At 32.9% G+C, this 25,890-nt stretch overlaps 1 protein-coding gene across 1 annotated transcript; it reads right to left on the reverse strand.

Moving 5' to 3' along the window:
* Positions 1–2,398: 2,398 nt before the first annotated feature.
* RGS18 (regulator of G protein signaling 18) lies at positions 2,399–25,595 on the reverse strand. The gene is made up of 5 exons (XM_082703865.1): positions 25,182–25,595; positions 24,354–24,455; positions 23,234–23,295; positions 7,650–7,816; positions 2,399–6,167 (listed from the first exon to the last, which is right to left on the reverse strand). Exons 1-5 carry the CDS (start codon positions 25,298–25,300, stop codon positions 5,910–5,912), a joined length of 708 nt encoding a protein of 235 aa, XP_082559991.1. The 5' UTR covers positions 25,301–25,595; the 3' UTR covers positions 2,399–5,909.
* Positions 25,596–25,890: the final 295 nt, after the last annotated feature.

Here is a 25,890-nt window from a genome sequence, read left to right on the forward strand (position 1 = left end):
ACACTTCTGTGAATAAGAATGCAATTTTAATCTTGTTCAAATTGATAAACGTGGAGCATAGTCAATAAAGGCATTTGTGTTTGGTTGCCATGGTCAAAAAAATACTAATATAAGTTTGATGAGAGGCAAGGAAACAATCAGAATAAATATAAAATTGACATATAATTACTTGATTAGTAGAACTGCATAGAGAATTATGTTAGTAGTTGACCAACTTAGCTTTGATAAACGTATACAAGAGGCCATAAAAACAATTGCTAACGCTCAGACTTTGTCATTATTCTACAGGATTGTCTCTTCATGTCTCTCAGAATGAAAGTATGTTAGTTGACATCATCACAAAAACTTTGTTGTAATTGTTGAGCCATTTCCTATAATAATTGCTTTTTTAGCCCTGAGGTTAGTTTTTAAAGCTTGAATTATGAATATTTCATATTATATTATTTTCATATTCCACGTGCATGCCTCATGCAAATTAACTTTCTTATAGCCTCACACTGACCTTTACTTCATTGAAGGAAATTAAATTGTAAAATGAATCTGCTTAGGAAAATCTTTTTCAAAAAATGTCTCTTTCTTTATGTTGTTGAGGTTCACCAGAAGCCTTTAGCATTCCAAGTCATAAATCCTATTATATAATGAAATGAAAATCTAGTTAATTGATAGAAAATTAAAATATTTTGTTTGTCTCAGGATGAAAATGAAATAACAATGTTGGAATATTGGAATATGGTAGAAAAGAAAAAAAGTAACTACAACAATTAGCTCTTAATATTTTCAGGATTTCAAGATGCTTATCTAACCATATATTGGCCTATTTTGACATTTTCCTCAGGCTGCTTGAAAATTGATGAAACACACACTGAAACAAAGACATTTTAGTTCTGTAAATATCTGAAAATCCCGTATTTGTACTTCCAATAATATATTCATATATTAAGAAATAAAAAAATACCTTAAATACTTAGAAACAAAATTTTGCATGTTACTACATAATGAAACTATTTTCTGTTTTATTTGAGAGTGCTTTCAGAACAGGTGTTTTTTTTTTTTTTTAAGATTTTATTTATTTGAGAGAGAGAATACATGAGTGGGCAGAGGGACAGGCAAACTCCAGTTCAGAGCCCACAGGTGAAGGGAGGCACCATCCCAGTACTCTGAGATCATGACCTGAGCTGAAACCAAGACAGATGCTTAACCAACTGAGCCACCCAGGTGCTCCTTCAGAACAGATTTTAATCTCTGATGATTTGCAAGGAAAAGAAAAATACAGGTTAGGTATTTTCTATTCACAAAATCTCAGCTGCCTCCTAAATTTTACATATGTAACCTTCTGATGCCTGGTGGCACTGATGTCCTGTATACTAAAGAAGGAGAAAAACTTTGAGTTTCCTGTGCACTGTTTATTTTAAATTCACATTGCATCTTATTTTCAATATATTACATTGGCTTTACTTCCTTTATCTAAACATCCTGATTCAATTTTCATAGTAGAGTGTTTTTTAATGTAACATCATGCATGGAATCGAAAATAGAAGCATTGGTATTTATTTTCACACCAAGAAAGTTTTGTTTGTATGCCAGGCTTCTAGGGAACACACCTATAAAAACAGAGTATATAGATTTTAGAATAATCTTGATAAATTATTACTTAGTTTAGGAAGATGAACATCGTCTGAGAGATAGAATAACCAACTCTATAAAATCAAAAGACCCAATTTCTTTTTCAGGAATTTTAATTTTAAAAGAATTAGAAGACAGAATAATAGTATATAAAGTCATGACATTCTCAAGCTTGTTGACTTCAGGGGGTGGAAAACAAAAAAAAATATAGATTCTATAATTGTTTAGTAAATTCTATGACTCAGCTACATGTAACATTAATAAATACCCAAAACTCTTTCTCATTTGAGGAATTTTTCATAGACATTTATTTTCTATTTTTCCAACCTCCCTTTTCCTTCCTCCCATTCTGTCACAGCCTACATTTCCTTCTGTATGATTCATTATTTTACTAGGATGGTAAATGCTCCTTTAATTTATGTGGCAAAATTAGAGGTTTTAAAGAGAGTATATTCATCAAAAACTTTCAAATGTATAACTGCGATTTTACATTTGATTTCAGAACCCTTCTTTTTTTTTTCTCATTGATGTAAAATATGGTCTGAATTATTACTTATCCTTTGAAAAGACTTGAGCAAACAACCCATATCTTTGCTCAAGACTTAGCCTTATAACATGGAAGAGAAAATTTAACCTCTGTGGTTAAAACTTATAATTTAAATGTTCATTTTTTATATCATTAATTTTAACCACTGTTACTCATTCTAGTATTTATAGGTAGCATATATAAAGTATGAAACAAGCAATGATATTTTTTATAAAATAAAATAATAAATCAGTGGCTCCAATAAAATTTTATTAAAATGATTCAACCAAATATTCAAAAATTAAGGTAGCTTCTATTTAAAAAATGAATTTAAGAGATTAACAAATAATATATGACACATATCCTCAGTATAAAAGCCAAATACCACACTACCTAAATGTAGTTTTATATAAAGCATAGCTTTCAGCTGAATATTGTACTATGCAAATTTTATCAGGTAACATACCATGAAGAAAGTTTCTTTCTCTCTCCCTTTCACTTTTAATTCACCTCTGAATGTCCAGTGCTAATACTACCAATCAAACACAAAGTGTTCAATAAATATTTGTTCATACATACAGCATGCTACAGAAGATGGGTTGGCTATGCTATATTACCTTTCATTACTTCAGGTAATGTAAATGAATAAATTTGTGGTTAAAATGGTAAGTATCTTTGCGTTTGCTTCCCCTTTATGGACCAATGATAATGAAAAAGCAAGAAAATTAAATATAGTTGGTGTCACACAGTGAAAATAAATTTAATATGTTTAATTTTAGTTAATGTTATGGTTAAGTCTGAGCATTTTGGGGAGTATATATCTTGAATATGCTTTGTCCTGTTTTTGTTTTTTTCTCCAGGGAACATTGCACATAATTAAAAAGATTTTTTTCAGCTTTGTCTTTAAAAGAATATTTAAATTTATAATTTTCCAATATATTTTTATGTGGCTAAATGTCATTATTTACTTTTCTATGTGGGGTAAAATGATAAAAGACTTGGTAAGAGCAAGAGTTATCTCCATATTTATCCAAGAAAAGCTCATTATTCTCAAAGTACATTTATTTGATTTTAACATAAAAATTAGGAAAATTTATAATTAAAATATGATATTTAAATTCCAAGAATAATTCCCATATTTCTGTTTACACACTAAGTCAATATATACTTGGTACTTTACAAACATTTTTAAATTTAATCATCTTAGGATCACTGTAAATGTTTTACTTCAATATTATAACTGAGAAGTTGAAATTCAAAATAATTAGGAAGCTTACAAATATACTATACTGGATAAGTGGCAGAGCCAAGATTCAAATAAATATACGCCACATTCAGATAAAAGTATGCCTTTACTCTTTCCTGAAATGTGAGCTTTCGTCATAATGCTTCCTTTTGCTTCCATTTGATTCCATAGTCCTTTATTGAGCTTCTATCATGTATAAAATATGAGAGCATGGGTACTGACTTTTGTCTATGAGCTTCAAGATACTCCAAATTATCTTCTATCCATTTAAAGATATTGGTTAAAAAAATGTAAGCTGTATTTCCTGTTGTTTCTTTCCTTTCACTTATGTCTAAGGTTTCTACAAAATTACACTTTACTATTAGATCAGTATCTCATATTAATATTTAGTCTGAAGTTTTCCTTCATTAACCATACTTATTTGCCATACTTTTCCTTGCTTGTGTGTCAATCAAGAGGTGCTTCAGAGAATATCAGGTGGTCTACTTAGAGACCAAAATGTAGAGACCATAGAGGATAGAGGATTAGAATCAGAAATGCTGAGCCTTTATATTTAAAAAAATGTGTAAGGTAAAGATGCTCAAACGTAAACGAATTTCTGAAGCACACACATCTGTTTAGGTAGTTCAAGCATTGAGGTTCTCAAGGTCTCCTGCTTCCATTGTATTTCTGTAATGCCTTCAGCCAGTGCTCAGTATTGTCTGCACATTTTTACTTGGCTTTTTCACTTCTTTAATTGTTCATTTTGTTTCCTGTTTGTGACCATGTTTTCCTTCCATGGATACAAGTTCTTTGAAGTCAGACATTAAGTTCATCAAAAAGTCCTTCTATGTTTTTGAAGGGTCCCACTGAATTCTTTAAACAAGATATTGGAAAAGTATTACAAATGAAAAAGCTGCATAATATTTATTTGTGATCCTAATCAGCCCATGATATTTCCAGTGAGATCAGAAAGCTTGTATATCAAATCATAACTGCATGAAGCAATCAGCCTCTTTGAAAAGACACTTCTACAGAAAAAGAAAATACAAAGCAGCCAAAGAAAAATTAAACATCACTTTCTTAATTGGTTTTTGAAATGCATGATACCTTGTTTTCATATTTATAACAGTATAAAGAATTGAATTAGCATTAAGATCAGTGACAAAACACTTTAATTCTTTCTATCCCAATATCATTCTAAAATAAGAAAATACGTCTGTGTGTAGTTTGATGACAGAATGGATAATCAACAATCAGCAAGAGCACTTAGTGACCAAACAAAAATTAACTGTATGAATGAAGAAGTTAAAAATATTTATTACTATAGGTGATCTGCGTTTTTATATTTTACATTTCAACTAAAATAACATTTGCCAGAGCCAAATGTATGGCATCTTTAAATACACACATTTACATGCAACACACATTTAAAATAAAATATTTCCCTAAAGCAGAGACATATATACTTACTACATACTCTTATTTGAATGATATAATATTAAATGACTCAATGAGACTTGGAAGAAAAACAATCAAAGGGGAAGTACTTTATTTACACGATACAATGTAGCAGATGCACAAGTCACCCGAGTTTTGGACTCCTTGTTTCTTACCTCCTCTCATTTCTAATTCTTACCCCAGTCCTAAAAGTCCAAAAAAGAAACCTAACTACTTCTGGGATAAACCTCCTCTGGGCCTCATCCAAACTACGAATTGACCACTACTTTAGTAGCAATTTCTGCTAGCAGATGAGAAGATGCTCGTAGTCCCAACCTTGGAGCTATATATAATATGGTCAGGTTTTTACGACTACTAGAAATGTGTTCTGCTTACTGGGTAAGCCTCTGTTCATTTAAGGATGAACCCAAATGTCGATCCCATTTTCAGTTATCAATGTGGGTCATGTTTAACCTGGAAGTTCTAAAGAGGTGAATGTGTCTTCCCTAAAGATCCTGTTTCTGGCTTATAACTAGAAGTGATACATTGTTTATTCTTTTTTTTTTTTTTTACATTGTTTATTCTTGAACCAGGGTTAGTAACCCAAGAACGATGATTGTCCTTTCCTATTATAAGAACCAGATCACTTCTACTCTCTATGACTGAGATCGAAAGAGTCTTTGTCATTATGGAAAATGTGTTCTGAATATACAACATCTGAACATTAACTTTTTTTATATGTAGAAAAATTATCCAAAGTAGATATATAGTCTAAGTATAGACAATTTTGCAAAAGCTTAACTTTAACGCAGCGTTATGGTCTTATAACACATTCTTATTACTTCTTTACTTTCTTTCCATTAAGTAATATGTTTTTCTGATTATGACTGGAATTAAGTCAAATGGAGGCTTTACAGAATATATTGGCAGATATAGTATGTGTTGTCATAATGTTAAGTTTTGATTTCCATTTTTAAAATCCTTTGACACAATGCATTTTATTTTAAAACATGTACTCATTTGTTAGAAGTAAACATGCTATATTTTAAAAGCAGATTACAGGTTTGCCACCAAAATGAACACAATTAATTTTCTTTATAACCAAATGGCAACATCTGACTTTACATCTTGGAACTCCGTACAGGTGAATGAACGTGATCGTCTTCTAAGATTTGTTGGTCTCTGAGGTCTTCCTTCTGTCAAGTCTAAATATATGTCAGATTTCAGAAAACGTGTGTAACTGTCTTGTTCCATAAGCTGATACACTCTGCTTTGCGCAGCATCAAAACTGTGTAGGGTAGGTTGGGTGATGCTCTTGGTAATGACTTCTTTGGTGTGAAAATCAAGGTTAACCTGGATGATAGTAATAACAAAAAGCATGATTATGGTCAATCTACTTAAGTAAACACTTGAGAAACAAACAGTGCAGGACTGATCCAATGTTGGAGTGGGCATAAAGCACTTGGTTGCTTTTGTGATTTGTTTGTTTGTTTGTTTGGTTATAAGTCTAAGGATCCAGTGATTTACTCTGGGGTGACATTTCATCTGGCTCTTCTCTTCCTTTGCTCCTGGTCCTTCTCACTCTCTGCTGATTTAGAATAATGAAATATTGTAAATATCATTAAGACCATCAGATTAACCCATTTTCAACATGGAAATGAAACTTCATAGAAATTAAATTATTTTGAATGAGGGCAAAGGGTGACTTGGGGGCATATATGGGATTTCCATGCAGGGCTTTTGTTTTATCCCCGTGCTCTATTCATTTTATTATGATGCTTTCTTACAGGCAAGTATATGCTAAAAATGGATATCTTTTAAAGATAAAAAAATCCTTTAGTGGTTTTTATCAGAGAACTACCGCTGTATCTGATTCTGACAGATGTTAAGTTTTCATTTGGGGTTCCTTCCTTTTCCCTCAGGGGTAACACTATACAACTAGCTGCTTTTTAAAAAATTGTTTATAAAATTGGCCTTGGGAAAAACAGAATAAAGCACTGAAACACAGAACAGATTGAGACTTATTGATACAAGAAAAACAATCATCATTCCATGTAAAATGATATCCATATAAACAATGCTACCTCATGGACATATTAATTTATAGTGAAACAGAACTCTTAACAGTGGTATACTACCAGTCCTACCATTTCAGCAAAGAAACACTATTTATTGAACACATAATATAAATATAGAAACTCTATTTAAATTATTTTTGAGGGCAGTCAGGTAATATTTGCTAGTTGTAAAATTTTATTGCTATAGTTTCAGCAGTTGTATCACACAATTATCTCACACTGTGCTTGCAGACAGAATCACGACTATTTTTTCACTTGAACCATTGTCAAATTAGGTTTTGCTCATCTATCGATTATGAAACTTTCTTTAGCCTATCTTAAAACGGAGGAATAATTATTTTGGGGCAATCAAAACTTTGCATAGGTAGATGAGCTCACACTAAAATGGTACATTATACAAACTTTTTAATTTGTCTTGCCTGCCTCACTTATAGAAATTGTTTTGCTAAGACATTGCTTATGCTTAGGTGATTAATATGGATAAGTGAATAAATCTAAAGGCTGCAAGTAACTGTATTTACTCTTAGTCTAGAATAAAAATAACCCCAAGGAATGACTTCAGTTACACTTTAACTTTCATGGCGAAGCCTTACAATGCATTTTGTTCATATGTAGGAATTTATATAAATATCTGAATTTGCTTCAAGAAAATCTTGACCTTTCTGATAGAATATATGAAGATACCAACTTGATAAAGACAGAGTCTCTCAAAAAAGTTTCAAGCAGTTTTAAATTTTTACAATTATCTCTACTGTACCTCTTGTGGAGCATCATTCTGTATAAATTTCTCATATATTGCTTTTGCTTTAACGATAATTTGTTGAGGGTCTTTACTTTTCTTGAAATCTTCACAGGCTATCCAAAATTCAATGTTTTCCTCACTGAATTCAGTTTTAAGGAATGTGGTAAAAGTCTTCAGTCCATCTACCAGGAAAAGAAGTGATATATTTTAACTATAGAATATTAATGGTGAGGAATTGGATTATGTGATTTTCCCCCTCCAAATATGTATACATTCCAGTTAGTTAACATGCAGTGTGATATTGGTTTCTGGTGTAGAATTTAGTAATTCATCACTTACATACAACAGCTAGTATTAATCACAAGTCCTCATGTTAATACCAACACATCTCCACCCACTTCTCCTTCTGTATTGTATTACTTGATATTAAAGTATAACTGCAAATATTAACAGAATAGCTATGGCTTCCCTCTAATGTAGTGAAGATGCACACTTCTGGACACTATATGTGAGAGACCTCATATAAATTAGCTGTAATCTTCACAATTATGTAAAGTACTAATCCTGTTGAAATGAGGCTAATTATCCTACATAGACCTATCATACATGGACCTGAGCAAGAGGGACAAACCCCTACTCTGGACCTTGCTTTGGGTCTCTTTTCCTCAGTGCCTTCCTCGGGGATGTGGGGGCTATTCTATGGAACCAAGAAACTATTCCACCTGGAGCCCATTCTCCCCTCAATCCCCCCGCCCCCACTTCTAGACTATGCTTCTATACTCAGGACCCTGAAATTCCCTGTCTAAAAGCTCTGTGTTACCAGGGTTTGTACAGCCCTCTTCCCTAAGTTCATTGACTACAGGCACACAGACTCAAAAGTATGTGTACTTAGGATAAGACTTGAATTTGAAAGTTGAGGTGTCTACCCAAATATGCAAAGAGGACTTTCACAGTATGGAATTGAACCAGGCGTAGAAAGAGAAAGAAGGTAGGCATGTTGCTAATAGAACTGTGTAAAGTCTGAGAATTTTATATTTAAGCCTAGTGGTTACACAGTACACTTATAAAAATAATAAGATGAAATATGTATTTTTAACAGTTTGTTAGCTTGACTTATTGCTCTTAAGCATTTAGATATTTAATATGAGGTCTCCATTTTAACTTCTGTTCTGAGCTCCATCAATATTAGACATTGGTATCTTGTGGAAGATGGCCAGTGTTCAAATTCATGTTTAGCAAGTTACTATGTAGTCCTGAGTGGAATACTTTTCTTTCTTTGTCTCAGTTTTTCAATATTTAAAATTAACATAATCATGACACCTACCTGATCGGGCTGTTTAAACAATTAAAAACATTGATTTCTGGGAAAGATGGAGTAGGAAAACCTTCAACTTTCCCCACAGATACAACTAGATAGCATCCATATAAGTGTAAATAACCTGAAGAATGACCTAAGGCCTGGCAGAACAGACTCTCCACAGCTAAATGCAGATCCACCAGACTGTGTGCAGGAGGGAGGGACACTGCAGGCACAGAGAGGGGAGAGAAACAGACCCTCATGCCAGACACCCCAGGCTCAGCCACCATAGAAGAGCACATAACACACATAGGAGACACCCCTGAAGTGCCAGGTTCTCGGGAATAGGGAACATTGCACTAGAGGAAACCACAGGACTTCTTCATAAGACCAGTACTTTCAAGAGCAGATGTAGCTGACTTCCCTAAAACATAGAAACAGACACAGACCATTAGACAAAATAAAGAGACAGGGGATATGTCTCAAATGAAAGAACAGTACAAAAGAGGAAAAATAGACTTAGGGAACTCAGCACTATCAAGTGTAATAACTTTTTCATTATATGGATCCCAGAAGAAAAAGAGAAAGGGGGGAAGAAAATTTATTTGAGAAATGATAACCAAAAAATTCCCAAATCCAAGAAGGAAACAGAAATCCAGATCTAGGGGGCACAGAGAGGCCCCAATAAAATCAACCAAGGAGGTCCATACCAAGACACACAGTCATTAAAATGGCAAAAAGTAGAGATAAAGAGAGAATTTTAAAAGCAGCAAGAGACAAGAAAACAATTACATACAAGGGAAGCCCTGTAAGTCTATAAATTGCTTTTTCAGCAGAAACTTTGCAGGCTGGCATGATATATTCAAAGTGCTAAAAGAAACAAAACAAAACAAAACCTGCAACCAAGAATGCTCTATGCAGCAAGGTTATCATTCAGAAAAGGAGAGATAAAAGAGATTCCCAGACAAACAAAAATTAAAAGAATTCATGACCACTAAATCATTCCTACAAAAAAAGTGTTAAAAGGACCTCTTTGAATTAAAAGGAAAGACCAGAAGTAGGAATAAGAAAAGTAGAAAGCATAAAAACAGTAAAGTATATCTATAAAAATTGGTTAAGGGATTCACAAAATAAATGGATACAAAGTATGATACCAAATACCTAAAACATGGAGGGTGGGGGAGAGGAGTAAAGTATGCATTCAAATGTAAGCAGCCATAAACTTAATATAGACTGTTATAGACATTAGATATTAGATGAAAACTTAAAGGTAACCACAAATCAAAACAAAAAATAGATATGCAAAAAATAAAGACAAAGGAATCCAAGTATATCATTAAAGAAAGCAAACAAACCATGAGAGAAGAAAGCAAGAGAGGGGAGAATTAAAAGTATTACAACATGCAAAGTATAAGTGATTCTGGGAAAATTGGATAGCTTTTTACAGAAGAATGAAACTCAACCATTCTCTTACACCATACACAAAGATAAACTCTAAATGGATGAATGACGTCAATGTGAGACAGGAATCCATCAAAATCCTAGAGGAAAGCATAGGGAGTAACAACTTAGACATTGGCCACAGCAACTTCTTTCAAGACACGTCTCCAAAGACAAGGGAAATGAAAGAGAAAATGAACTTATGGGACTTCATCAAGATAAAAAGCTTCTGCTCCATAAAGGAAACAGTCAATGAAACAAAGAGACAACCCACAGAATTGGAGAAGATATTTGCAAATGACACTACAGACAAAGGGGTGATATCCAAGATCTATAAAAAATTTCTCAAACTCAACACCCAAAAAGCAAATAATCATGTCAAAAAATGGGCAGAAGACATGAGCAGACACTTCTCCAAATAAGACATACAAATGGCTAACAGACACATGAAAAAGTGTTCATCATCATTAGCCATTAGGGAAATTCAAATCAAAACCACATTAAGATACCACCTCATAGCAGTTAGAATGGCAATAATTGACAAGGCAAGAAACAACAAATGTTGGAGAGGTTGTGGAGAAAGGGGAATCCTCTTACACTGCTGGTGGGAATGCAAATTGGTACAACCACTTTGGAAAACAGTTTGGAGGTCCCACAAAAAATTAAAAATAGAGCTACCCTATGACCCTGCAATTACACTCCTGGGTATTTGCCCCAAAGATACAGATGTAGTGAAAAGAAAGGCCATATGCACCCCAATGTTCAGAGCAGCAAAGTTCACAATAGTCAAACCATGGAAAGAGCTGAGATGCCCTTCATAGACGAATGGATAAAGAAGATGTGGTCCATATGTACAATGGACTATTACTCAGCCATCAGAAAGGGTGAATACCCAACTTTTGCATCAACATGGATGGAGCTGGAGGAGATTATGGTAAGGGAAGTAAGTCAGTTAAAGAAAGTCAACTATCATATGGTTTCACTTACTTGTCGAACATAAGGAATAGCGTGGAGGACATTAGGAGAAAGAAGGGAAAAATGAAGGGGCAGAAATCGGAAGAGGAAAAGAACCATGAAAGACTGTGGACTCCAAGAAACAAACTGAAGGTTTTAGTGAGGAGGGGTGTCGGGGGATGGGTTGGCTTGGTGATAGGTATTAAGGAGTGCTCGGATTACATGGAGCACTGGGTGCTGTATGCAAACAATGAATCCTGGAAGACTACATCAAAAAATAATGTACTGTATGGTGACTAATATAACACAATAAAAAAAATAAAGATTTTAGTAGTTTTGAATATATTCACAAAATTGTACACCCATCAAAATAAAAAAAAATAAAACATGCAAAGTGCTTAAAATGGTGACTGGCACATAGTATTATACTTTGTGGGTTTTGATGATGATGATGTTAATGGTCTTGATGACTATCATTTATTTAAGGTTCAGTCAGGTAAAGTTTACATAGTTAGAATATGATAGAATCAAAATTCATCCCTAAGACAAATTAACTTTAAAACTAGTGCTCATTGAACTTTTTATGATATTTTACTTCTTTTGGCTTATACACATTTTTTAAAAAATTAAACCTTTATTTTGAGAAAATTATAAATTCACATGTAGGAGAGACTAGAGATCCCATGTACTCTTTATCCAATTTCCACCAATGTAGCATTTTGCAAAACTATACAGTTATTGTTGAATAGTACAAGGGTTAGAAGTGTCAACCCCCCACTGCATGCAGTCAGAAATCCACTTATAACTTTTGACACCTCAAAAACTTGAACTGCTAATAGTTTACTATTGACACGAACTATCACAATTGACCAGTCAATTAACATATATTTTGCATATTATGTGTATGGTATACAGTATTCTTAGAATTAAAAAAAAGCCAGATAAAAGAAACTACTAATAAGAAAATCACAAGAAAGAGAAAAGGTTAGGTTAAAATCTAATGGTAACTACATTTAAAGTATTGTCCTGTATTTACTTACAAAATCCAAGAGTAATTAGGCCTGTATAGTTCAAAGCTCAGTTGTTTAAGGGCTAACTCTAATAAAATATCAGAAGTAAGATAATGACATACTACTATTTATTTACCCATTGAAAAATATAAAGAAGTGGGTTTTAAAAATTTATTTCATTTAGAGCAGAATTATTTCTTAAATAAATTATTTTGACAACCTTCTAATTAGTGACCCTTACTCTAGTAACCCTTGTTTCCACATCCTCATAGTTTATTATCGACATTCTAGTCAGTAGTATATTTCTATATACAGACTTCATCATGTTTCTTTACTTTTTAATATTTTCCTTTCATCTCTTTCATCTCTTTCCACTATCTTTTTCATACTTTAAGCTTCAGGTACTTAAAACATTGTGCTGTAGTTGCTTGTTCACTTGTATTTCTCATGCTACTTTTTAAGATTCATGAGATGAAAACTCTTGTCTAATTTGCCACCAAACTTTGGAGTTGTGGCTCCACAAGGATCATGATTTTGTTACAAACATTACACTAAAGCCACAGGTCTCTAGTATACTAGTATTGAGGCAATACTAGTATTGAGGCAAATCACAAAGAGATGGTTTCAAAGCATCAAATTGGCCAGAAAAAATAAAGAGGATCTGTGGGGGATATAATGGGCTGCCAGAAAAATAATCCAAAACTCTTTAAAGGAAAGCAACATAGTCTAGACTCCTCTATCTTCTTTTATACTCACATACAATAAAAATTTATTAGGCATGAAAGAAATGCCTAATGTGACCATTATTAATAACAAAAGGAGTCAATAGGAACTGACAACAAGGTATCCAAAATATTTGAAATAGCATACAAGGACAGTAAAAAAGCTATTATTGACTTGTTGAGGAACATAAATGTTAAAAAAGACATACTGAGAGATTAGATGCAAAAACTCAGCAGAGAAACTGAAACTAGAAAGTCTGGAAAGTCTAGAATTGGAATAAACTAGGGTAAAAAATTCATCGAATGGACATTACAACAAGTTAAAGACTACATAAGAAAGGGTGAGTCAAGTGGAAGAGAGCTGAATATAAATTATTTAATCTGAGGAGAAGGAAAGAGGTAAAGATTAACAACAGAAAAATTATGGGACAACCAGAAAATAAGATGTTAGCTATATCAAAGATAACATTACATTTAAATAGACTATATACTCCAATTAAAAGTCAAAGATCATTAGAGAGATTAAAAATTAAAACTAGACTATATATTGGCTACAAGAGACATATGTTAAAAATAAAATACTACAGCGAAATAAAAAAATGAAAATGATACACAATATAGGTGCTTAGCATAAGAAATCTGTGTAAAAACAATCTGATGTGGCCTGACAAAGTGACTTCAAAATAAAGAGTATTTCCATTTCATAATTATAAAGTGGTCAACTATTACTATTAAATAATAATCCTAAATATATATGGACTTAGTTGCAGAGCTCTGAAATACATGAAGCAAACTGGCAGAACTAAAAGAAGTAGAAATATTTACAATTATAGTTGGAGATTTTAATTCTGTTCACTTATAAATTTATAGAACATGTAGACAATATTAATAAGGTCATATCAAATTTATCATTATTGGGGCGCCTGGGTGGCTCAGTGAATTAAAGCCTCTGCCTTCAGCTCAAGTCATGATCCCAGGGTCCTGGGATCAAGCCCAGTATTGGGCTCCCTGCTCAGCAGTGAGCCTGCTTCTGCCTCTCTCTGCCTGCCTCTCTGCTTACTTGTCATCTCTGTCTGTCAAATAAATAAAATCTTTTTAAAAAAATTAATAAATTAAAAAAAATTAACACTATTTTTCAAGTTGACCTAATTGATAATTATATAACACTCTGCCCAACACATTTTCAAGAGCATAAGGAAGAATATCCATGATAGACACATGGTATGTAGGATGTAAAATAAATCTAAATGTCAAAAGAATGATATTTTATACAGTATGTCCTTTGCCCGCAAGGGTTTTAAAATAAAATTAATACTGGTAACATAGCTACAAAAGCCTCCAGCTATTTGGAAATAAACACATATAAATTCATAGGTGAAATAAGGAATTACAAGAGAAATTATGATATATTTATAGTTGGATTATAAGGAAAGTACAGCACATCAAAATTAGAGGAGTTCAGCTTAAATAGTATTTAGAGGGAAATTTATTGCATGTAAATCTATACTAGTAAAAAAAGAAGAGTATAAAGACAAGATAAAAGTTTCTACCTTAAGAAGCTTGAAAATAAGAACAAATTAAAGCCATGGTAAATAGAAGGGAAAAATAATAAAAATAGAGGAGAAATATACATTAAAAGAAAAAAACATAGAGAAAATTAGCAAAAGCAAAAGTTGGTTCCTTGGAAATATTAGTAAAATAGAAGCCCTAGCAAGGTTGCTTCATAGTATAAAGCAAAGCAGGGATATTACCACATATCTGACAGATATCACAAAGATAATAAATATTATGAACAGTTTTACACCAATAAATGTAACTTAAATAAAATGGGAAAATTGATAAAAATAAAAAAAACCTACGCAAAGTGACACTGAAGAAGTGAAAAATCTGATGACCTTAATCCAATTAATGAACCGACTTTATAATAAAAATACTCTCCCCTCCCCCTAGCAAATTTTGGGTTCAGATTTAGTGAATTTTATCAAACACTTAAGAAAAAGTATTCTAATTTTATACAACTCCTTCCAGAAAACAGTGGAGGGATGAATACTTTCCACATCATTTTAATACCAAAACCTGATATTCCTTCCTCCTCGGAAATAAATAAAATAAATATTAAGAAAGAGAGAAAAGGAAAACTATAGACAAATATCCATCATGATCTGAGATGCAAAAATTCTAAACAAAAAGACTTAAAGACTTAAATTTAGCAATGTATGAAAGGAGAAGCAAACATTCTAACATTATGGTTAAAAGAGTTGTGAAATAAAGTGATAGCTTTCTTTCCTCAACTCATTTTCATTTATGCTCATTTCTTATATTCACTACTCTTTAGAATGATTCTTTATGGTCAGTGATGGCTTCTAATATAAAATGTTCCATACAGAGTGAGGCAAGAAGAATGAATCTCTATGGTGGAATTACAGAAATTGAGAGATCTTGCATTTATGACATGTTTAGAGAGGTTCTGAGGGCTAAGTGCTGCTTATATACACTATTGTATTCAACCTTTACAACAGATGCTAGGAATATGCCTTATATTCATTTTCATAGATGAGGAAACTGAGATTCAGATAAATTCAACTTCCCCAGATCTCACTTTTTGAACAAACAAAGTTGTAGAAGTATATCTTTCTTAGGAAGGCAACGTTTTCTGTGGTTAGGTACAGTAACAGCCCTCCATAGATGTCCATGCCCTAATTCTCAAAACCTGCGAACATGTTACCTTACATAGGAAAAAGGAGCTTTGCAGATGTGGGTATGGTTAGGGACCATGAAATGGGTAAAGTACCCTGCATTATCTAGGTGGATAATCTAATCCAGTCTGAGCACATGAGTCCTTAAAAGTGGAAGAGGAGGGCAAAAGAGTGGGTCAGGGAGATACATGAGAAGGACTGTTGCTGACCTTGAAGAGGAAAGGAGATGGTCATGAGCCAAAAAGTGTGGTGGCTTCTAGAGGGTATGAATTGTATTGAGTTTAGAGCCAGCAACATAATGGAGACCTTGGCCCAAAACTGCAAAGAATCGAATTCTACTAAAAACCTGGAAAGGGATTCTGCCCTAGACCCTCCAGAAGAGACAATCACACCTTGATTTTTTTTTTCCCCCTGATAAGACCTATACTGTACTTCTGACCTACAGAACTGTGAGGTACTATATTTGTGTTTTTTTTAAATCACTAAAGTTAGGGAAATTTGTTATAGCAGCAAGGGGAAACTAATACAATCCTCGAACTATGTTTTTTATTTCCCCATATATATTTTTACATTTCACCAATATACTTTTTATTTTTCCTATATATAGAACTTGTCCTCTTTCTCATGAAGCACCATTTTTTTATGTTGTAAGCAATTTTTAAAAATATGTTAGAGATACAGAAACAGAAAATGACATGTCAACCCATAGACACTTGCAAAGTATTGAGTATGAGATGATTTCAACTGCTACCATGACAAAAGAATCATGCAGCTCTATCCCACTATTCCTTCCATTGGTGTTTTCACTGGACTAAGGGGAGATTTTTTTTTCTCTATAAATTAATCCTGAGAAACAGGTGCTAGTTAAATGTTTGTGAAGAAACTAGGAAGACAAGCAAAGGTCAGGCTACAAGAATTTGAGAAGCTATCATTTAAGATGGACAAGCAAGTCAGAACTTGTTAAGCACCACCTTTTTAAAGAGGTCTTAGTGCCAAACAGTTCCTGAATGAGTTTACAAACTCATCACTGAGAATAAGCAAGAATGATCAATGTAGGATATTTAACAACTTTTCTTATTTTTTAGTTTGTGTTTGATTTTCAAGGTTTATTTCTTTTTTTTAATTAATCTATTTATTTTCAGCATAACAGTATTCATTTTTTCACCACACCCGGTGCTCCATGCAATCAAGGTTTATTTCTTAATGCTGTGTAGTGTGCTTTTCTCCAAATGTAGAAGGGAAATATAAATGGGTAAAGATTCTTTGAAGTATTTTGATATGTAGATTTTCCTCAAATACCTAAATATGTATGTTTCCGAGTCAAAATAAAATGCCTGCTGTCTTGCAATGAAACAATAGTCTGTTCCAGATTAAACCTAGTTTGGAAAGAGGAAATTAAGTATAAGCATTATTGGGACTGTAAATAAAGTCACATTGACCCAAGTGAAGGAAAAAACCTTTCTGATTTCAACTTTTGCTATCCATATGTCATGTATAAGTACGGTTGATCAGTTTTTATTTTATTTTTTTAAAGATTTTATTTATTTATTTGACAGAGATCACAAGTAGGCAGAGAGGCAGGCAGAGAGAGAGGAGGAAGCAGGCTCCCTGCTGAGCTTAGAGCCTGATGTGGGGCTCGATCCCAGGACCCTGGGATCATGACCTGAGCCGAAGGCAGATGCTTAACCCATTGAGCCACCCAGGCACCCTGGTTGACCAGTTTTTAAATGCCAAATTATTCCTAAAGTGAGTTAATAAAGTTATAATTTTGGGGAAAATGACCATTACTTTTCCTATTAACAGATCTCTATTATAATAAAGTGTTTTTCACTAAACATCTAAAAGGAATCATCCATATGTCAGGCAACTGAAATTGTTACATATTAAAAATAACTTTCTTCACCTTTTATTTATAAAACACCTAGTATGAACATGAGGACTGTATTATATAATGAAATGCAGTAATATTAATTAAAATAGACATTTTAGGTGTTTGCTAAGGTCTTGACACATTGCTATATGCCTTTTATTGGCCCAGCTCCATTTAATTTTCATGTCAACCCTACTGGAGCAACCCATTTTTACAGATGAGGTTGAGGTACAAAGAGTTAAGTTGCACACTGGAAAAAGCAAAAGAAAAAAAAAAGAAAGTTAAGTTCCTCTAAGTTTACAGCTGGTAAAATACAGTGCAGAAGATAGAACCCAGATGTTTTTTGTTCAAAGTTATAAACTGCCATCAAACAACAAACTCCCTGCTGCTGAGGAATATGAAAGTCAATGAGTAGGCAAGACAGGCATTTATAACCCAAGGACTAATGAAGGACATTTCTGGGGGTTATTTATTCTGTTTGGAGCAGCAGAGGAAAATCAATTTGCCTGGAATCCAAATAGAAACTTTCAAAAAAAAAATAAAATAAATGCTTCTTAATATATAGTCCTTTACTAATGCACAAAATATGTGTCAACTATGTACCAGCCACTGTGCTCAGGGATATGCATAACAACTTTGTTACATGATTAGTCTTGGGTTTCATGTAGACATTCAGAATGAAGTCACAGAACTAACAGTGGGAAAAGTGCTATGTCCTAAACCTGCTGATAATGGGTTAATTGAAGTGAATGGGCTCAGTTGGCAAAATATGAATATATAATAAGGAAGAGTAAGTACTGATTCAAGAAATGAATTAATAATGAAGGAAAAGTAGTTCATTTATTTAAAGGCTTAGGTAAATTACTTTTTAAAAAGTAACATGCCATGTTGTGCAAGATTATCCCAGCCCCTTAGTTACTTCCTGTTTCTCTTACTTTGGGCAGCTACATTAAGTCAGGTCACAACGGAACCATTTGCACACAGAAGGAGTAATTTACCAAACAGTCCTTTAGAAGGCAGCAGTGGTGAATGCAGCTGCCAAAAGTACTTGATGGAACCTGGGATTAGAATTCACACTGGAAGAAGCTGACTCAATGTGTCATACAAATATGAAATGCTTGTGATTGCATGTTTCTAAATTGAAACTCTGGCATCTGTTGGAGAATTTTTCTGATGCCAAGAAATCAAATGAAACAAAAAGTCAAGAAACTCTCAGGTTGGCAACCCAAGTACGGTATTACTAGGTTGGTTGCATGTTTCCCCCTTAAATATTTGGTTTCATAGCTCTTGACCTGACACAGAATGTTGTGGTTACTTCTGCAATAATGATGTATTTATGTGATCCATTTATAATGTAGACTGGATTTTACTTACTTTTATCCTGAGACAGATTAAGAAACTGAGTGTTAGTTATTGTTAGTTATGGGTCAGCCTGATTCAGAAATTTCACTTTCCAGAACACTGGAATTCTTTATCTTGCAGAAAATCAGTAATTGAAAATTGGGAAGAGCAAGCTGAAAAGCCACAAGGTAAAACGTGTAAGGAGAAGTACTCACTTCCTTCTGCAAGGAGGTAGAGTACTCATTTCCTTGCAGGCTTTATGCAAAGTCAGTAGTAAGTATTTTCCATAGTATCGGTTTATATTTTTAAAGCAAGGAGGAGCCATGACCTACATATCCTACGTCCCTCATCATTATGAATTATTCTCAGAATCAAGTTTAGTAGAACCACAATACAGGTTGCAAAAAAGTCCAAGCAAATATTCATTAATGAAAAGGTAAAAAAATTGGAATTATTTGCAATGACCAGAAAATGTACAGGTATGTAGTAGTTGGAATATTTTCTTTACCGAGACTCCCTGCAGGAAATAACATCCTCTTTCACACATCTTTAGTTAACTGATTGAAGATGTGATGGTTAGAAAATCTCTATTTATAATCAAGTACTCTTAAATATTCTAGGTGTGTCCCTATAAAGCCCTGCAAAACTTTCAATAAAGTTTACCAGCAACTAAATAAGTTCAAACTCTGACCTGTTATCTTCTCACAAATCTTGTGCTCCCACTTTTTTTTCTCATCTGTAAAAGGCACTGTCACCTTCCTATTAATATGGAATAAAATCTAGAGATTTTTGGATGATCCTTTTTCTTCATCTCTTCATCATCTCACTTCACAATACACACACAGATTCAATCAGTCACCAAGTTCAGCCGTCTTTCTTTCCAAAATAGCCCTTACTTTGAGGTTAGCTTTTATATTTGTAACAATCTTGTAGGTAGTCCATATTACATGTATAGAATTCTACTTTTCTGTCCATCAGTTTTCTAACAAACTTTCTGAACTTTGTCCCCAACTTGACTTTCCAATGTGTTTGTTCACTAGTCTGTCCCAGTGAAAGTGAACTGGTTTATTTTCCAAGTTATATCAAAATCTCTTGTCTCTCTAGCCATTTTCCTGCCTTTTTCTCAGCTCAGGAGTTATTTTTTCTTCTGCCTGTTGAAATCCTGAAACACATCCGTATAATCTCTTTTAATAATTTTTAAAAGGTTACACAATACATTGCAAGTTACATAGCATTTTTAAAACTATTTAGCTAATTATTTTCAAACATATATTAGTCAGCAGAATTATTTTACTTTCAAAGATATCTTAGGTAGAACCATATACATATATGTATACAAACACAATATACACATACACATAATACCACTAGAATTGATTTGCTAACTTTATATTGGTAACATTTACTTTTATAAAGTCAATAAATAAAAAGACTGATAACTAAATTTGAAATTGGTGATTATGAATCATATATAATCTGATATAGCATTTAGAAATCATTGATTTTGTATGTGTAATTAAATTATAAATTTTTATGATTCACAATTTCAGACAAATTTGTCAATGAATAAGGATGTATGCTAATATCTGTATAGAAACAAGAGGAACAGTTTATTTTAGAATAGACTTAGATTTATGGAAAAGTTATGATGACAGGGCAGTGTCCTTATACCTCACAACCAAGTTTCCTCCTATTAACAACATCTCATATTGGCAAAGTACGTGTTATAATTGATAAACAAATACTGTTACACTTTTATTAACTAAAGTCGATACTTTGTTTAGATTTTCTTGGATTTTATCGTCTGTGGGTTTTTTTTTTTTTTAATTTTTAAAAGAGCTAAACTACATTTGAAGGATGAAATTTGGATGAAATAGCCAGATTATCAAAACACTCCATGGATTCTGTCATTTCTGTGGAATATAGCTAAAACAATGCTCTTTCTGTTTTAGTCTCATCTGTCTATTGTCTGTCACTCTAAGCCTCCCTTTCTTTTTTCAAATTGTTTCACAACAAAGAATTACTTTATTTTTAATTCCCTAAATAAATTGCACTGGTTAATCCCCCATGCTTATGTTGGTTCTGCACTTGGATGGCCTCTCTCCTTGTCCAGCTAGTGAATTTTGATTAAACTCCCTAAAATCTAAAGTAAGAACCATCTATTTTGTGGTTCCATTCCTAAAGTTGCTAATAATTAGCATTTATTAATTTTAATATCAGCCATTTTTGTCAAAATAATAATCAAATTTCTATTGTATTTTGATTTGTATTTAGTTTGATTTATCACTGCATTTCTCATTTGGCTAAATTTAATACAATCTCCTTTTCCTTTATATAGACATGACATACAGAATTTAAGAAACGTACTCATTTAACCACAGGGGAATTTTGTAAAATTTGATACTGTAAAGTCTTTCTTGAAGTGCATATATGTGCGTGTGTGTGTGTGTGTGTATGTGTGTGTGTATTAATGAGTGTAAGATCTTTCCTTCCTTTTTTTGTTTGCCTGGAGTCAAGACAGTAGAAATGAACTGAATTTAACCATTGCAACCAAAAGACTTTTTTAACTGATTATTATATGCTTTATAATTTAATATTACAATAAGCTTTGCAATTAAAAATAATTGGATTTTGGAGGGATTGATTAAATGGATACTAGTAACATAATTTTTTTGTGAATTCAATATAATTTAATTAGCACTTTGATCAAGAGCAATGATAATAATGTCCAAGTGGGTCAGTGGGGCTGACTTTCATTATCATGTTGAACTCTCGTGATTCAAATTGCTGCTATTTTGCAGTTCTTTAATATTTCCACCAGCAAGCAGAGAAGCTAGAGAAAGAAGCAGATTCAATTTTTTTCCATTCAGTTTTGACTACTTGTAATACAGAATGATTACAGAATGCCGGGGGAAATTTTTCTGTAGGGCTAATTACCCTTGCTGAAGCTTTCTTCTCTCTGTATGGGTCATGAGAGTAAGATGAAATTATTATGTACCAATTTATTAAGTTCAATAAATAAATACAGCTTATATCTTTCTTATAATTGAAATTTTACCTTGTAAGTTATTTCACCCAGTTGGGAATTAACTGGAAAATAGGAAAAGATTATTAAATTTATTGTTGAGGGGCATCTGGGTGGCTCATTTGGCTAAGGGGTTGCCTTCAGCTCAGGTCCTGATCTTAGGGTCCTGGGATAGAGTCCTGGATCAGGCTCCCTGCTCAATGAAGAGCCTGTTTCTCCCTCTCCCTCTGCTTGCCGCTCAGCCTACTTGTGCTCTAACTCTCTGTCAAATAAATAAATAAAGTCTTCAAAAAAATAAATTTATTGCTGATAATTATTATTTTTCATAATAGAAGTAATAATTTACTTCCTTTTGGAACTAAAGACATTGTTATCTCCATTTACAGTTGAAGAAGCTGAAAGTCAGAGAAAGTAGGAAGATTAACTAAGACTATGCAACCATTATGTACTGCAAGAGAATCAGAGCTCAGATCTCAAAGGAACAGTGGGCTAAACTTTTCCTAGAAATAAATTTGTTTATATTATCTAAGCACTTAATATTTATCCGGTGATGTGATGGGTTTGAGCCTCCAGAGATGAAAAGACATTTGCTTCCTTATAATAAACTGTCAAATTAATTTTAAAAAAGGGTGGAGGGAGAGAGAGAGAGAGAGAAACAATCTAGGAAGCCAGTCCTGAATCATGGCTTATCAGTGTTGAACAGTCAAATAAGGATTTAATATTTGTTCTCATCTTTCACCTCACCTAAAAAGCTCCATCATAAATATCCACCTGATTCTCAGCTCTTCTACAAAATTCTACTTTAAAAATAGATGATTGATATGAAGAGTGAAATATTTACAAAATTTGAAAAGAAAGTATTTTCATGATGGTTACCTGAATTTCCAATGAAAGAAGTACTTTAAATTTTAGATCAATAAAATTAACATGTGTAATCAGGTATTTTAAAATGAAGGATCTCATTAAAAGAATCAATAAATTAAAAAATATGAAACCATTAATCACAACACAAAGAGGTAATATTTCAACCACAATAAGTATTTTTAGTAAAATCAGAATATTTAAAAATTTTTCCATTTGTTTACTATTCTATTATTTAGTTATTTCTCTTGATCAGAAACTCAGATTGCTGTAAATTACTAATCGGACTACATTTTTATAACAGCCTGTTTTGTATAGTTATGTGCACACTTTGCATAATTATCCATTAAAATGTAAAGCATTTGGGGAAAAACACCACTAACCTTTATGGGAAAGCAGTTTGTCAAATGATTCACCCCATATCACTGCTTCTTCAGGGGAGACTCTGTTCAAGAAACAAAATGTTTGTAATGGAGTATGCAGAAAGTCTGTTTCTGGATCTGCTCTAACACACTGTTTAACACTGCTCTTTTCAGTCATAGGGTTTCTTCTTTTATTACTATGTAATGAAAGTTGTATTTACATTCGAAACTTCAAAAACATTTGTCAACTTTTTAATTGATTTTGCCTATCAAACAATATGTTAAAATAACATTAAATATTTTCTCCCAAGTGTATAAATTATTTTATTTAAAATTAATCATGTGTCAGGTTAAAAACAAAGAAAAAGAGATCAGGTCAATTATCTTTTTATTTTTTTCTTTATTCATCTCTGCATATCCAGTTTAATTCAGCAAATAGAAGAACCTAAACTAACAGTAACTTTTAGCCAAACGTTTTTTAACTGCAATTTCCTTGAAGCTCTTAACACAACATGCAACAATTTTTTTTTTTTTTAAACAGACACAGGAAGTTTGGCTTATGAGTTTCTAAAGGGATAAGAAATATGTTTAAAAACTTGCAATACAACAAATATTTTATAGTAACAATTTAAAAGGTTGAATATATTTGTCATTTCATTATTGGAAAAATTTGTATTTTAGTATTTAAGTATATAAGTACGTAAGACCACTTCATTTTCTGTTTGAATGGCTAAAAATGACAAAACATCCCTTTTTATGCTTTTTGCTTTTATACCTAGAGGCATTTTTTCAAACTACTAAGGAAGGAAATGAATAGCTCTCATCTATGACAATATTACATTGTGAAACTCTTAAATTAATGAGTATTTCATCAGTTTATAAGGAGTAAAATATATCATTTAAAATTGACAGGTATATAATTTTAAAAGCGCACCTTTAAATTTTTATAAGGTTATTTAATTTAAGCCATTAAAGTGTTTTAATTTTATGGAATATTCCTAGTTTTTTGAAATGAGATCTCTAACCTTCCTTATATTACTGTGTAATTTCCAATAAAATGGAAATCCCTAATTTCCTCTTTCTTAAACCTTTAATGATAGAATCAGCAAAATCTTCCCTCAAATAATTAAAAGTTATTCACCTTGTTTCTTTGGCCAAGTGCCCAGATCTACTGGAGTGGGCTTCTTCATGAAACTCGGGTTTCTGCACAAGAAGACTTAACCTATTTCTTTTTTCCTTAGCTCTGAAAATGAAAAAGTGTTAGCTTCAGGACAATTTGGATGACAATTAAAATATTTCCTTCTAACTGTCAAATAAATCTGGGATTGGTAATCACCTGAACACCTTTTCTCGCCAACATTCACCCCCCACACACACACTCACAATGGTTTTCCTAGTGAATTTCATTCAATTTGCAGAAGAATTAGGATAGCGTATGTGAAATATATTTTGCTTTTTTCCCCTCAGTGATTGTAAAGTATTTGAGATTATATTTCAATTAAGATTGTCACTAGTTGTTCTGTGTGGTTAAAATTGTTGCACTTTTTCAAAGAGAAAAACATTTTAGGGGAGCCTGGATGGCTTAGTTGGTTAATCGTCTGTCCTGGGCTCAGGTCATGATCCGGATGTCATAGGATCTAGACTTACATCAGGGTCCCTGCTTGGTGGGGGTTGGGGAGGATCTACTTTTCCCTCTGCCCCTCCTTCTGCCCTTCTCCCTGGTCATGCTCCCTCTCTCTCTCTCTCTTTCCATCAAATAAATAAATAAAATCTTAAAAAAACAAAAACAAACCCAACACTTTAGATTTAACAGATGTTTACTCCTAATAAACAAAGACCTTTTTCCCAGTTGTAACACTACATTCAATATATTTTCAACCAAATACTTTAAAAATAAGTGCTAACAAATATTCAACATCAATCATGTTTTTAAAAGTATAAAACTGATTTTAAAAATTATGATTTTTACCTGATTTTCGCTTCTTTGCTTGTTTCTTCTTTTCCTGAACCATGTATTAACTTGAAAAAAGCTTTTTCTTTTGACTCACACATATTTAATTGAGGAAAGAAAACCAATGATGTTTCCATCTTCTCTCTCTAAAATGAAGAGATGTCTAATTTATTACATCCTTCCCCTGTTAATGCTATTTCATAGTTATACATGGTATAATAAAAGTTATCTTAACTCTGTCAGCAGTGCTTAAAAAAATAAAGTAAAAATAGAGTCAAGAGCTGTGTTTCTCTCTCCACAAAAAAGTAGAACTGAGGAACAGAAGTACAATTTGGTCCTAAGTTGTTTAGGGAAATGATACTACAAATTTTCAAAATGACTCTTGGTCTCTAAGATAAAGACGGGTATTACAACAGTGCAACTTCTCTTTCTAGTTTGTGCAACCAGAATGATGCTTTAGTAGACCCAAATGACACTGTCATTTCCCACAGGAACTTTAAAAAAAATTTTTTTTAAAGGCTTTATTTATTTATTTGACAAAGAGACTCAGAGAGAGCAAGCATGAGCAGACGGAGAGACAGAAGGAGAGAGTGAAGCAGGCTCTCTGCTGAGCAGGAAGCCTAATGCAGAGCTCGATCCAAGGATCCTGGGAGCCTGACCTAAGCTGAAGGCAGATGCTTAACCGACTGAGCCACCCACCCACCCCTAAAAAATTCTTAAATGTGTA

The sequence above is a fragment of the Mustela nivalis genome, assembly GCF_964662115.1.
Source record: "Mustela nivalis genome assembly, chromosome: 16".
Classification (NCBI taxonomy): domain Eukaryota; kingdom Metazoa; phylum Chordata; class Mammalia; order Carnivora; family Mustelidae; genus Mustela; species Mustela nivalis.